General features: G+C 44.3%; 1 protein-coding gene across 2 annotated transcripts in view; it reads left to right on the top strand.

The window, feature by feature from the left end:
* The window catches only part of TMC8 (transmembrane channel like 8), a 136,013-nt gene that overhangs the window by 30,492 nt on the left and 90,261 nt on the right, over positions 1-15,260 (top strand). For both annotated transcript variants that reach the window (XM_085617501.1, XM_085617500.1), the window contains exon 5: positions 9,975-10,121. In XM_085617501.1, the coding sequence (XP_085473627.1) occupies positions 9,975-10,121 (147 nt within the window). The remainder of the gene's footprint in view (positions 1-9,974; positions 10,122-15,260) is intronic.

Below are 15,260 nucleotides of genomic sequence, written 5' to 3'. Positions count from 1 at the left end.
CCAATGCATTTCGGGCCCCTCTGGCCCTTCATCAGGGTATTCTAAGTGGCAAAGAAATATGTACATATCAATAAGTTGTAAAATGAGGAATCAACCTGTCAGACAAAAGAAAAAAGGACTACGCCTAATAAAGGTAAGTTGACGCTAAACAGATCACCATGTATCAATGTTTGCTAAATAAACAATATTATCGAACTTAACGGTTGGTCGTGTTTTCAAGCTAACGTGTAAAGGTGATGGTGATTTACCACGAATAAATCAGTGATGGTGAACGTTCAAATAAAACCGCTGATAGTGAATGTTTAAACGATAAAAAAGGGGACAGTTCACCCTTGGGCGTGTGCCGTAGTAGATCAGAAAATACAAAGTGCTGGGGGTGCCCAAACTTAATCGAAACGTCTGTGTGGCATGTGGAAAACGCTCAGTGCAGGGTTCAAGAGGTTACAAAGAAAGTTGAAAAGCAAAGGCAAACAGCGGATTCAGAATACTCGAGTTCGTGAAGACGCACTGGGGTAAACGAAAGGCTCTCTGTTGGAGCAAAAGCTCTGTACCTGATGTGTCCGATGGTATCAGTCAATCTCGCATCGGGGTTTACTGGAGTGTTGTGGGACGAGCTCTTAAAAAAAATGGAACACCGGCAGTGACGTGAACAATGGTGGAATCATGAGTGTGTGTTTGAATTAATTGGTCAAACATGGGCGCCATCTTGTAAAGGGAAAGAATAACTCATAACAAATAAGACTATCAACTACAATAGGCGTGCTTGTGTAAAAGAGAAAAAAATTGGTAATCACACAAAGTAAGCAAAAACATTGATAACAACGAGATAGTGATTAAGGTTCAAAGGTAGCAAGCGAATTCCAAGCGGTCGTTGAGACCCTTCGGCTTCATGGACTCCAATTTGTAAATCCAGTGAATCTCACGCTGCAACAAGAAGGTGTTATTGTCTCTACCTTCTTTTTTCATTACAGTCTCTAAGACCAAAAATTTGAGTTGAGCAATGCTGTGCTGATTTTCTAAAAAATGCATCGCTATGGTGGATCTGGGGTTTGCTGGTACGTATGTTGCTCTTATGTTCATGGATGCGCGTCTTGATTTTTCTCTCGGTTTTCCCCACATAAACAAGGCCACAAGGGCATTTGAGTAAGTATATTACGATGGTGGTGTCACAGTTGGCATTGACTTGAAGTTTGATCGGGGTGCCCCTCATGGGGTGTGTGATTTTATGGCCTTTGATGATGTTATTGCAATTGCTGCAGTTCAAGCAGGGAACTGTCCCTCGGAATGTCGTGGTTGGAATCTCTGTTTTGGGTCGAATCAATTCCTGTATGTTTTTACTCCTGGTGTGTGCAAACATTGGTGGATTGCTGAAAATGCCATTGAAATCGGTTTCAAGGTTATGCAAGATCGACGTTAAGTCACTCTATACCTCGATCCCTCACAATTTGGGCATTGAAGCCATCGAAGAAACTTTGTTGCATTCTGATTTAGATCACGATTTTCAACTTTTTTTGATGGAACTCCTTTCTTTCACCCTATATCAGAGCTATTTCAGATGGAACGACACTTATTATTTGCAGTTAACCGGTACATCGATGGGCAATTGTGCCGCACCGACCTATGCCAACCTTTTCATGCGTGCATTTGAAAACAAATTCATCCTAAGTCTGGACACTTGGAAAAAACACGCACGCATTTTTTTGCGTTACATAGATGACATTTTTGTTCTGTGGTTCGGTTCCCGTGACTCTCTCGGGATAGCTTTGGATAATTTGAACCTGATCAATGATCGCATTCAATTCACCTTCAATGTCGATGACACTTCCATCACTTACCTGGACGTTCTGTTGAGAATCCGGGACGATAAAATCACCACATCTGTGTTTAGGAAATCAACCGATTGCAATAACCTTCTACATTACACAAGCTTTCACCAACCATCTTTGAAAAATCACCTACCATTCTCACAACTGCTAAGGGTGAAAAGAATAGTGTCAGATCTTTCTGAGTCTCAAATACAAACACAGTCAATGTTACAACGTTTTGTCACTCGTGGTTATCCTCAAGCGATCTTACAGAGCGCTGCCACCAAAGTGGCCAATGCATCACGCGAAACTTTATTGCAACCCACCACACGAAGTGAACAACATCGCATGGTAGTGGTCTCCTGCTTCTCAACCATGAGTCACAGATTTAAACAAACTATCAAGAGACACTGGCCAGTTTTGGCCCTTGAAACCGATTTCAATGGCATTTTCAGCAATCCACCAATGTTTGCACACACCAGGAGTAAAAACATACAGGAATTGATTCGACCCAAAACAGAGATTCCAACCACGACATTCCGAGGGACAGTTCCCTGCTTGAACTGCAGCAATTGCAATAACATCATCAAAGGCCATAAAATCACACACCCCATGAGGGGCACCCCGATCAAACTTCAAGTCAATGCCACCTGTGACACCACCAACGTAATATACTTACTCAAATGCCCCTGTGGCCTTGTTTATGTGGGGAAAACCGAGAGAAAAATCAAGACCCGCATCCATGAACATAAGAGCAACATACGTACCAGCAACCCCAGATCCACCATAGCGATGCATTTTTTAGAAAATCAGCACAGCATTGCTCAACTCAAATTTTTGGTCTTAGAGACTGTAATGAAAAAAGAAGGTAGAGACAATAACACCTTCTTGTTGCAGCGTGAGATTCACTGGATTTACAAATTGGAGTCCATGAAGCCGAAGGGTCTCAACGACCGCTTGGAATTCGCTTGCTACCTTTGAACCTTAATCACTATCTCGTTGTTATCAATGTTTAGAACAATAACATGTCTGGCTGCCTCCATAGGCTTACAACCTCATGGAAAAGAGATCTGGACCCCCTCGTGGGCACTGCCTGGGATACGGCCCCCTTGCCCATGAATTTGAACAGTGTCACTCATATTTTGGATCCGCCCACAGGAAAGCATACTTAGAGAAGAACGATCAGTCTGCCCTCTTTATCCATGGCTTTGTTGGAAGCTTCATTTACATTTCTAAATGCCAGTCATCATGACTGACTGCAATTTTAATCTTTACTTCTCTGAATTCGCTCACTTTTGCTTCAGGGGCTTTTGAGGGGAAGCTGAGCAGCTCCCTCAAGAGTGAGGGGTTAATGGGCCCTCACCCCTGAGCAACAGCTGAATTTGCAAGGAAGAAAAGTAGACTTTTTCCATATGATTTGGGTGTGTAGTGCTATACATATCTACTGGAGAACTACAGCCAGTGAACTCTCAGGAAGAGTGAGAAAATGGTCCTCTGACACCACTATGCATAATTTAGGGACCAAACGATGTGAACTTGGCTAGAGGTAGACTTGCTCGTTGCTTCTTTGGGTCTTATGGAAGAGAAGAGGGATGTAGTTAGAGCATGGGTACTCATAAACACTTTCCCAGGGGCCACAAAGTACAGTCTGTGGTGTGACTGAGGGCCACACTGATGCCAGCAGGGTGGCAGTTGGGTGATATGGAATTAGTAAGGTGGGTGTAGAGGAAGCGGAGCATGTACAAAAAGTGACTGATTTGCACAATGCGAAACTAGAGAACCCCGCCTTCCCCACTTGACCACACTGTGTGATCCTAGGCAATTGTTTTTTTTTCACTTTGCCTCCTTTTTCTTTTCTTGTGTTTAATTTAATAAACTATGATGTAGTCAATTTATAATAGCAGCCACCCAGAGGGTGCACATGACAATTGACTTGCCTCAGTGCACTATTGACATTGTTGTAATGGTCAGTGGAAGCATGAATGTTTCTACATTCATGCGTGAAAACTATCCTATTAAAAAGAAATACCTCTCAATGCAGTGATATCATCAGATATACTGTGGAGAAAAGGCTCTACAGGCTAATGAAAAAGACATTTTGGAATTTTGAAGAGACTTTGTCATATTTTTACATGTTTACTGTAAGATGTCTTTAAAAAATGAAGGTGGAGGGGGCATAAAAGGGGAGAGGGTCCTACAGAGGGAAGAGGGCTGCATGGCTGCTCGAAGAAGGAATAATGAAGCTTGAGCATCTTATTGGTTTGTAGCACTCGTGCATCCAGAGGTCACCTCACGGTGCTCATCTCTGGATTATGAATTAGTAGACATTTCAAAACCAAAACTGAAGAAAAGTATGAGGAGAGCTCGGGATTTGGGGTAAAGTTTTCAAATAAAAGGCAGAAGTTTCCTCTCTCAGGTTGCTTGGATAAGACCCGTGGGCTACTGGGCTTTGTTAGAATGGTATTCAGTGCTTAATTTGAGCCGGTGGGGGCACTGGCACTTATTTTTGGGGACCAGCACTGTTCAGAGCGCAAGAGAGGAAAAATACAAAGAACAGAAAGCAGCCAACTGCAAGAGAGAGAACAAGCATTTGCAATGCAATAGGTCTCGCATGTACGCGATTTTAAGCTATTGGCATTGTAAACGACAATGGCTTTTATTTATGTTTTAAGAACCAAAACATAAATAAACGGCTAGCTGGCACATGCATCAAGCTAGGATTTTGCGAGTCCTTAAATGCGGATTCGCAGTTAAGGACTCACAAAATCCTATGCATGTAGGAATCTCTATATTAATAGCAATTCCTACACATTCCTTATTTGCGACTCGCAAATTGCGAGTCGCAAATAAGGAATAGCTTCCCATTCATTCCTATGGGCCTACAGGCCCATAGGAATGAATGGTAAATTGCAAGTTGCACATGAAACTTTGAGAAATGCACAAAAGTGCATTTTTCAAAGGTTTTGCAAATTACCATGAAGTTCAACTTCATGGTAATTTGCGCCCCCAATTAGCGAAATCGCTAATTTTATTACTTTAATGCATTGCATTTAAGGAATCTCAATTTTCGATTCCTTAAATGCAATCGCAATTTAGGAAATCACAATTTAGAGATTACTTAAATTGCGATTTTTTTCATTTGGGATGATGCATCCCAAATGCAAATATACCGGTCGCAAAGGGACAGATTCTGAGAATCTGCCCGTTTGCGACCGGTTTTTCTTTTGATGCATGTGCCTGATTGTTATTTAGAATGCCAATAGCTCAAACTGTGTAAATGCGAGACCTATTGCATTGCAAATGCTTGTTTCCAATTGTAGTTCATAAGATCAGTGAATGACCAGTTCTAAAATCTGGATAGTCATAATATTGGCTGTCAATGAGAGCCATACATAATAGTAAGATGACTTTGAGAATGCAAATTCTTTAGAGTCCACAATTAGTTGGAGGGCTTACATGGCTTATAGATGTTTTTGAATAGCGGTGTATATGAGAAGTACTTTGGTAATGTGCGTGAGATTCCGAGGCATGTTACAAACTTATCACATCAAACATTCTGCTGAACTTTCAATATTGGTTGAAGCGGAGAGATTTGTGAGGAGCAGTGTCACATTTGGATGTCATTTCCAAAACGTCCTTATCGATTGTTACCTGTCTTCTACCAACTGAGTAAGTTTATGTAGCACTGGGACTGGGTCCAATCAGAATAGGTAAACGTGGAACCCATGAAGTCAACAGGCACCTGCTGGGACAGGAAACTAAGATGTCATCCTGTTTTTGAGGAGGCATGACCAATGGATGACCCCAGACGCTAAAGTAGTGCGTCTATAAAATTCCCAGAAGCAGAGATAACACAACCCAAGGATAACTTTGAACACCATAGTAGTAGGCGTATTGTGTCCCCCTAGAAGCAGGGGTGTGGTATTATATGTGTAACCACAGATACCACAGAAATGGGCCATTGGTGTTCACCCAGAGATAGTAAAACAATGGTGCTCTAGCAGTAAACTGTAGGTAGAATTAATAAGAGGATGAAAAAGGTTGAGACTTGAACATACCTTTGGAGGTGTTTGTGACCACTGCAATGTGAATGACGATAGGGTGTAATAACACAGATGTTTCAAACGTAACCAAAGAGAAAGACCTAAAAAAATAATCTATTTCACTGCAACTGACCCCAGATTTCAAGTCGAAAAGTTGGTAGCTTGTTTAACTCATCATGCTCACCGAGATGTTGGCCATGACTTGCCTCCGCCGTGAGTATACTTCGATTTAGAGGCTAAACAAAAGAGAGGCCGGGATTTGTCGTGGAAGTTTACGACATTATTCTTCCATCAGATATGTTTTCTTACCAGCCTGCACCGTTTCTCCGTCGCGCACACTACGCAGTCACGTCAGCTAATAATGCGATGCTCTGATAATATATTTTAAACCTGGTTGCTGCTTTCTTTTGCATCTTAAGGCAACTGTGACAGATAAACATTTAGAAATTGAACAGCTCTGGCTTCACCACGTTTAAAGAGGTTTCTTCTACTGCTGTTTTCATCTTAAACATGTTCTTGCCTGAGACGCCGTGCGCAAGCGAAATCTCCAGTCCGGGTGGGCGGGGCCATATGCCGACAGGGCGGACACCAACCCCGCTTCCACCAAAGCCAGACACAAAAGCAACGACAATAGATCTCGCCAAGGCAAAGCAGCGCATGCGCTGCATCGCAGGCGAGACCTAAAAAGGGGCAGGGAGTGCATAAATGACTGTTGGCCTTGGTATTTGGTGCACCCATGTTTAATTGCACCGCCGCCAGCTTCTGAGCAGAGCTTCGGGCACCGGCACTCTTGCGTTCACAAATTAGGCACTGATGATGTTGAGCCAATTTTCGTATATCAGAAATACATGATTATGTGTCTACCAGAGCATGTAAACTGAAGAATAAAAGTGATAAACAAATATATAGATAGTGGTTTTGGGTTGCCTCCTTCAGCTATTGGTTTTTGAAGGTGTCATTCACATTTTTGTTTGGCACACAGGAAAGCATACATAAAATATGATAATGGGTCATCCCCGTTTAGTCAATACTTTGTTGGAAATGTAATTCACATTTTGTAATATGTTATGTTATACCAAATTTGTATAGCGCACATTCACCAAAAAAGGTTTCCTGGCGCTGTCAGTCACCATGAATGATTGCATTTTTAATCTATAATTCTCTGGGTCCACTCGCTTCTGGTCTATGAAACTACCAACCATTGAGGCAGATGAGAGCACGCTGACCTTCTCCCCCCAGGGGCAATGTAGTAAGGGGCTGGTGCATGAAAACCCCTGCACTGCAAAGGTGGGGCTGGGAGGAGGACAGCCTGCTGCCCAGCACATTGTGCCTCCTGTGGAAGGTAGTTACTTCTGAGCAGCCTCCATCCCGGCATCCAGTGTTGTCCTTGTACACACCTGTGGCTCCAGTTGCTGCTCGGACTGTCCTAAGGCTGGAAACCAGTGCTTAATTTGAGCCGGTGGTTTCCAGTGCTCGGCCCAGCAATTAATTGTCAGCACCGGCTCTAATGACAGTCCACCACATGGTGGCGTTGTCTGTCAAATATTGAGATGAGCACAACAGTGTTTAATAAGTCAATCTACATTAAAATGAATGAATGATATTTTATTATATCTTTGGGGGCCTGCAATAGTCGGAATTGTCATTTTTGTAGTAGTGCAATGATTAGTAGCTGTGTTCGTGCGCTCATTGGCAGTGCTGACAGGGTCAATGGGTGGTGCAGACTGCAGTGACCTCACGAGAACGGCCTTGGCACATACTTTTTTAAAATTACAAATTAAGCACTGCTGGAAACATCGGTAGAGGTGGAGAGGAGACCAGCATCGGAGTGATAAGCTGGAGGCACTGGGAGGTGAGTGTGGAGCAGAAAGAATGGCAGTCCTGCGCCGGCAGCCTCGGTAGCAGTCTCAGCTCCCTACAGTCTGTATACTCCGCTCACACCGTGGCAAGTTCTGCTGCTGAGCTGTGAGCTCCTGCAGACCCTGCCAGCCGCACTCGGCAGAACCTCCTGCCCAAAACACCTCATGTTGGCCAGATTCTGCAGCCGTCCCTTCCCGGGTACACGCTGTGGGGTGTGAAATGCCCTCTTCACTCTCTTTTCTTCACTCTCAACCTGTGCACAAAAATACACACCATAATAAGGTAGAACGAAGGAAGACTGTGCAATGAAGCACTCAACACTACCTTAAAATGCTGAAGGCTGTTTTAATGTAACAGGTTAACCCAACACCCTACAGCATATGTCTTACAGCCTAATATTCACCTTAATCATACAATTAATTGGATCTACCATTCTCACCCTTAATCCTCCATAAGAAGCCCAGACCAGCCAAACGAACACCACCACATCCCACACATTCCTAAAGCAAGTCAACTGTTATAGTCCATTGTTGCACCCTTTCTGTTCAACCTTCCCAGTCACTGATCACAACCCCACCACAGCGAGCTAGAACTGACTGTCCTGCCACCATCCCAACCATCACTTAGTCCTCCTGCCTGTCTTTCCTGCCGCCATCCAGCAAATCCTCAACAGGTCTTTCCTGCTCCCCCTCCCCCCGCCACCCCAGTACTCCCCTTTATCACCAACATGTTAATCAAACTAGTGGCGTAACAAAAGCCCCCGCAGACGTCCGCAGTGCGGTGAGGGGGGCTCCCGAGCTCCTGGGCCCCCCTCCAGCACTGGCCGGCCCCTGGCCAGTGAGCTTCAGACTGGGTCCAGAGCGTGTGGGCCCCATGCATGTACTTTGCAGGGGGGACCCCTTAAGCTTCGTTACACCACTGCACAGAAATAATGTAATTTTCACAAATAATGCAAAATAGCAATTAGTTGGTGTAACATAATTCCAGTGAAGCATAAGTTTTAAAACTATTGCAGAATTACTGCATTATAATTATGATCTAAAACCTAAAAAAAAGATTTGCACCATTTGCGGTATGTTATTACAGCACTCCACAATTCTCAGCGTATGCAGTTCAGACAGTTCCCCTAGCCACAACACCCTTGCCTTCAGCAAGCTCAGCAGGCGTTTTGTCGAGTTATTTTGTACTTAATTTGCACAACTAATGAAGACTAAACACACCACAGGAAGAATTTGCAACTTTCTTCATACAGAGTGATCCATATCCAGTGCATATACTGAAGAACAACACAGCGCTCGTGTATCGTGAGAGTACGCACAACTCTGATCATGAGATAGTTCAGGCAAATTCAATACAATGAGCTAGTCTATTGTAGTGACCAAGGAACTTCACCAACTGGAAAATTATTAGGCTGGATTAGTTAGGCTTTGTTGAAAATAAAAAAAACTGTTTCATTTGTTTTGTTTGGCGATACATGAGAACGGCGATGTTTTTCACAATGTGCACTGGGTATGGAGCACTCTGTCTGAAGAATGTTGTTTATGAAGTCACAGTAACTATTGTAGACAAGATATCTTGCACCCAGATGATGGGTGTGCAGCTATTTCATGCGTATGTGCAAATTCTTCCCTCAGTGTCCCTGTTTGCAGTACTGGACAAGGGGCTTGGCCAGTCCATTAGACCACATATTACTAAAGATATGTTAGTTTCACTTCTTAGACATACCAATAATGGACCAAAATTATCAGTGTCTGAAACAGCAGATTCCACAGAACTCTTTGATGACTTTTGCCTGCTCACGCACCCATCATGTAGGCCCATTCTTGCTTCCTCATGGCCTCCCAGATCCAAAATCCCAGAGCTGATCCTGGGTATTACTGGGTAGAACCCACCCATGTTAAAATGAGGGCCGTACTATTATCCACATGTCTGGTAATCCTGATTATCGGTTAGTAATACAGCTGAGTAGTTGAGTGCATACTGCAGAGATCTTTGTGGAACCTGCAAGTCATGGGTTCAATAACCAACAGGATAGACTCTGTTTAATCTTTCTGAGATTGATACAATGAGCATGTTTGAGTCGATATTGCACATTTAAGCATCAAGCGGCTCTTCAGTTTGTGGTCGGGTGCATTCTGCAAATGGTCTATAATATTGCTGTCATTGTTCTTCTTATTGACCAATCAGGAAGAACTCGGATTGGTGTCTTCAGCGTTCTGATTCTGTCAGTCTTTAGCTCATTGTTTGTACTCTTCTATCAATGCAGGGCGCTTCGGGTCTGGGATCCACTCTTTCTTCACATTCCTGCGATTCCTAGTCTTCCTGAACCTAGTGGCCCTCACCCTGATCTCAGCATGTGTCCTGGTGCCTACCATCTTCTTCACCCAACCTTCAGGAGCAGCAAGTCCCAGAGGTGAGTGAGCCCCCCACGACTTTGAACTGTACTGTTCTCTATCGATGGTGTCTTCAGGCCCCGTGGGTGGGTAGCTGACCGTGCTGCACTGTATCATTATGGCTCCCTGGTAGCCAAGAATATGCCATTAAATGCAGATGCGGCCACTGGGCCCACCCGGTCTGCCTCAGTGCTTCCATTCCCAAACAAAAGGCATATTACAAACCATAAGTGTGGCCCCAACAGTTGGGACCAGCAAATGCCACTTAGTGCGGCACAAATCCTTGCAGCGTTCCTGTTCACCCGCACCAATTACGTTTCAAGAAGTTAAATACTGTGTGATGGATGCTGCGTCATTTTTCACTCATCTGTAAACGTTTGGCTGTGCGACTAGCTCATTGTGACTTGATTGGCACCTCAATAGAAGAAAACATTTCTATAAATGGGTTGCAGCAGCACTGCACAAAGGTCTGCCAGATGGTTCAGTTATTTCTTTTTTAATTAGAATACCACTGACAAAGTGCCATTCAAAACAAGTACAAACAAGCATTTGCAATGCAATAGGTCTCACATTTACGCGAGTTTGAGCTTTTGGCATTGTAAATGGCAATGCCTTTTTTTATGTTTTTGTTTTTAAAATATAAATAAAAGGAATTGTCTTTTTTTTTACTTTAATAAGCGCGGCACCGTCTTCACGGACACCGCGCTATGCAATGCAATAGGTGTTGCTTTTGGTATTGTAAATAACAATGCCTTTTAATTTTTTAAAGACATTGCCATATAAAATGTCAATAGCTTAAAATAATGTCATTACGAGACCTATTGTATTCTAAATGCTTTTTTTTGGGACTGAGGCCTTGCAGGGCCTTGGCCCACGGCCCTTTCTGACCTTTCTTCAGGATCTGTACCAGCGCGTGCGTTTTCTGCTGGCACTGCCCGCTAAAAGATGCTGGACCTGTTTGCAACGCTAAATACAATGGTCAATTAGCCTTTCCTGCTGTTTACCCGGCTGTCTGGCAAGTATTACATTTTCACACCTGTCCAGCACAACGACACTAAAAATAAGACACTTTTTGTTATTGGTTTTGCTGGCTACTGCACACAATAGCTCCTTTTATATTCATCTTGCAGCCCCACTAACAATATGTTTTTTGTCGTCTATGCACCTAACACGCCAAAACAAAAACATAATAGATGTTTATTTCACGGAGAAGTTTAAGATGGAGGTGAAAATCGCCCGCCTTGTAACACACGTTTAATCGCGTGGTCTGTTTAAAAAAAATCTTGCTAAAACATTTCTGCACATGTAACGGAGACAGCATGAACGTTCTGCGGTAGTAACGTGCACCTTAACTTCAGCTTAACTTCATCAATGCCTTTAACAAAGAGCGCCACAGCTGTACCACTGCTTTAACACCCCCTGTGCAAATACGATTACAATTGGTTTTATTTGACTTTTAAAACAAAATACCTTCTTAAAATAAAACGAAAACGTTGCAGACTGGCATATAGTGGATGAAAGCCAGGGGAAAACCGTGAAAGACCTCATACACATACACAGGCAGGGAGAAGAGAGGTGGTCCAGCAGCTTTCCAGGAAACGGGAGGGAGAGAGTTAGGGAAGAGTCAGACAGCTTCAAAGAAATGTTTGACAGGAGGGCTCGAGAGCCCGCGGGCCGGGATTGTTTGGGAACGATTGTGCCCTTATCGCCTGTACTCAATACGAGAGAAAACACAATACAAGAAAGGGGAAAGGTGGGATTAGCTTCTCCGTGTTTCTTCCCAGGGTGGGGGGTGATGGGATTACAACTATACAAACAAGCGCCCCCTCCCATCCCGCAACAGTTCTTGCCCTACCTGCATGCCCGTGATACTGAAGGTGTTACAGCAAACAAATGATGGACGGAATGCAGACAATGCAAACATTCTCCCCCAATCAAAAGATCTGAGTTAAATCCATTGCGATACTGAAGGGGCAGAGTGGTTTCTCCCACATTGGGGTCCTCCTGCCTTAGACCCCAGGCGCCTGGCACGGTGCAGCTTCAAAGGCAGGGCAAATCACCGCAGTCCGCTAACCCCGGGGAAGAATAAGGTGGCCTGAGGGGCACAGTGACACTTTAAAGTAGGGCGAAACTGTGCCTGGTGTCAGACGAGTGCCCACCTTACAGGGCAGGACATACACCAGAGCAACTCCTCTAGGCACCAGCACCAAAGTCAATCCACACACACAGTATTGGCGGGGTCTGGACCCTCCTCCTGCTCTGCCTTCTGTGGGGTGCAGCAGATCCCGGGTTGGATCCCAGAGGTACGACTGCACTGCTGTCTGTTCTCGCATGCATGCACTAGAGGGAAGCAGGGGGCGAGCGTGCTCGTGTCCCAGACCTGCCTGCCTCACGGCTTGCAGTTAATACTGTCTCGTGCTGAGCCCACACACAGCCCGCGTGGGCGCGAGCCCAGCTCCCTCCCTTCTCCCCCAGGAGCAGACCGCCCACATGCCTTTGGCCAGCACCGAGAAAGCTGGGACGGCTGGGCGGGGCCTGTGCCTCCCTCCGGCTAGCTAGCTCGCCGTGGAGAGTAACAACGCGTGCAAACAAAGCGAGTGGCCATGCTTTGGCCGAAGTGGGTCCACGTGCACGGTATGTTGCGATGGAAAAATAGCCACTCGCTAATTCATTTGTCCTTTTCAGGCAACAAGTCTACTCCATGTGAGGTGTAATTAACTTTTTCTATGCACGAGCGGCCAAGCATTGTAAAGTAAACCTATCGTGGTGCACTTTGCGTTACGAAAAGCTTTCGTTCGTTCATACCTTCATCCATTGATTCATCTGCATCTATGCAGCTCTTCGAAGAGCAACTTACAAAAGCGATCGGACCGTAACGTGGTCATTCTTGTAACTGATTCCGCCGTATGATTTGACGCGCTATATAAAATCCTTCATTGAATCATGTGCCTTTGTCTTGTAATTAACTACATATAGGTGTACTGCAGCTAACCGAATGCAAACCAACTAAGCACTCACTGTTACTATTCCTACTGAATAGTAATCAGCGCCACGCCAAAAGCGTTATTTTTTTATTTATTCACTCAAATACTGTAGCAGGCTAGCGCTGTCCAGATTGTAATAAAAACAATAAGCGCCCGCCATTATTCATTAAGGGAAGCATTCCGGGAGTGTTGTGTGCGGCCCGTCATGTAAAACGTAAAGCGCATGGCCCGCTGAAGAAATAATGAAAGTGAAAGCGTGCATAGTACCGCGCAGAAGAATAAACAAACATTGCCTGGTCTGTTCTTTAATTGATATTTTTCCAGTCGCTAACCAATGAGAGAGCTGACTAGCGCGTGCTCCAGGCGTGAAGGCAGCGTGGTTGCAGGAAGCCCGGGGCGTGCAGTACACGTGACGCCTCCTAAAGATAAGAAATCCATTTGCGACACCCGGAAAGCAGACGAGCCAGTCCGGGTGGGCCAGACAAAGAAGCAAAAGGGAGGCAACCCAGAAAGTTTATTTCCAATGGCAGGCCACTGTTTACCATAAACGGTGACGCAAACTAATGGGAATAAGGGGCGGGGCTTCAAGCCCTTCTCTCAAATTCCTCATTTACAATAAATCTCATCGAGCGTTGCTGTGCATGTGCGCAGCAACGCTAGGCGAGACCTAAAAAAGATACAAAACCACACTATACTACTGCTCTGTAATGCTGCAAAAAGACAGATAATACATACAAAACACAGAGGAAAATATTCAATGTTACATCACTGAAGTCACAGAGTTTGTGAAAAATCCAAGCTTCACACAAAGAACAAGCATTTTCAATGCAATAGGTCTCGCGTTTACGCGAGTTTCAGCTATTGGCATTGCAAATAACAATGCCTTTTTTTTTTGTTTTTGTTTTTAAAACATAAATAAAAGGCATTGTTATTTATAATGCCACTAGCGTAAACTCGCATAACTGTGAGACCTATTGCATTGCAAATGCTTGTTTATTTAAACATTTGGGCGGGCACTGGGCAAAGGAACTCCTCATCTGTAGCCAGCCTTGATGGGAGGGAGCACAATTATTGTGGGCAAATAAAAGCATCGCACAGGTGGGGAGCAGAGCACCTGACAAGTCACAGGAGTGCAGCAACAAAAGAAATGAATCCCAGGCTAGACCTCATCAGGAGCTCCATGCCCAACCACAGATGCCACATCTACAGAAGAGCGAGGGACGATGAGGCATCAACCAACATTCCACAATGTTCGGAGTGCAGGTCTCCGGAGGTGAGAATTAAAGTCTCGCTGCTTCCTCTCTGGATTAAATAATCACCATCTGAGAACATTTGCATTTATCGTTCACTTCTTGAAAGAAGGGGGAGGGATTACTGGACCTCACAGCTGGTCAGACACAGGCTGGAGAAGTGCCCCAGTAAAAATAGTTAAATATGTACTTGGAAGGAGCGCTGGGCAGGCAGGTTAGGACAAAGAGCCTTATACTGAAATTATCATTTATTTTAAACAAAGAAAACCCACATTCTAAACTTAACTTGAAAGGACAGCACATTCCCAATAGCCCAAGAAGCAGAATTCTGTGAGTGAAGACTGATGATGTCACAGACGCTTCAATTTGATATCACGAGGCCCAGGGAAGTTCAGAAGAGAGGCCCTAACTAGGAGAAACAAGTGCGCGAGGCTACTCTAATTGCAAACAGATAGCCCCTGCGCGCCGCTGCTCGCTCCCACGAGGTGGATGCCAGCACAAGCACGAGTGCTCGAAAAGGGCAGACCAATTCCAAAAGGTCATCTCCTAGAACAGCGCATGCGTGCTGCCTAGGCGGGACCTAAGAAGTGTAGCGCATGTGTTCAGCAAGAGAGTGGTAAGGGTGTAGTATCTAGCTGGTGCAGCATTTTGTAGCACACTGTCACAACTATATTGCTAAAGCACAATGTGGTACTGCACTGTCATTTACAAACACACACTTTTTATTGAAATGACCTTTAAATTTACACAGACATACAGTTTTACTGATAAAATTATACAGCACACAAACAATGTATGGAAATCGAGTTTTAGCGAATTTTTATAATTTTCTCATCACCAAGTAAAGTCTAACTTTAACATCTTTGCTTCCATCATCACACTTTAGAATTACATGAGAAATATGCTTCATTTGTGCTTTCCTAAA

The sequence above is a fragment of the Triturus cristatus genome, chromosome 7 (genome assembly GCF_964204655.1).
Source record: "Triturus cristatus chromosome 7, aTriCri1.1, whole genome shotgun sequence".
Taxonomy (NCBI): domain Eukaryota; kingdom Metazoa; phylum Chordata; class Amphibia; order Caudata; family Salamandridae; genus Triturus; species Triturus cristatus.
This window is presented reverse-complemented; position numbering and strand designations above follow the sequence as displayed.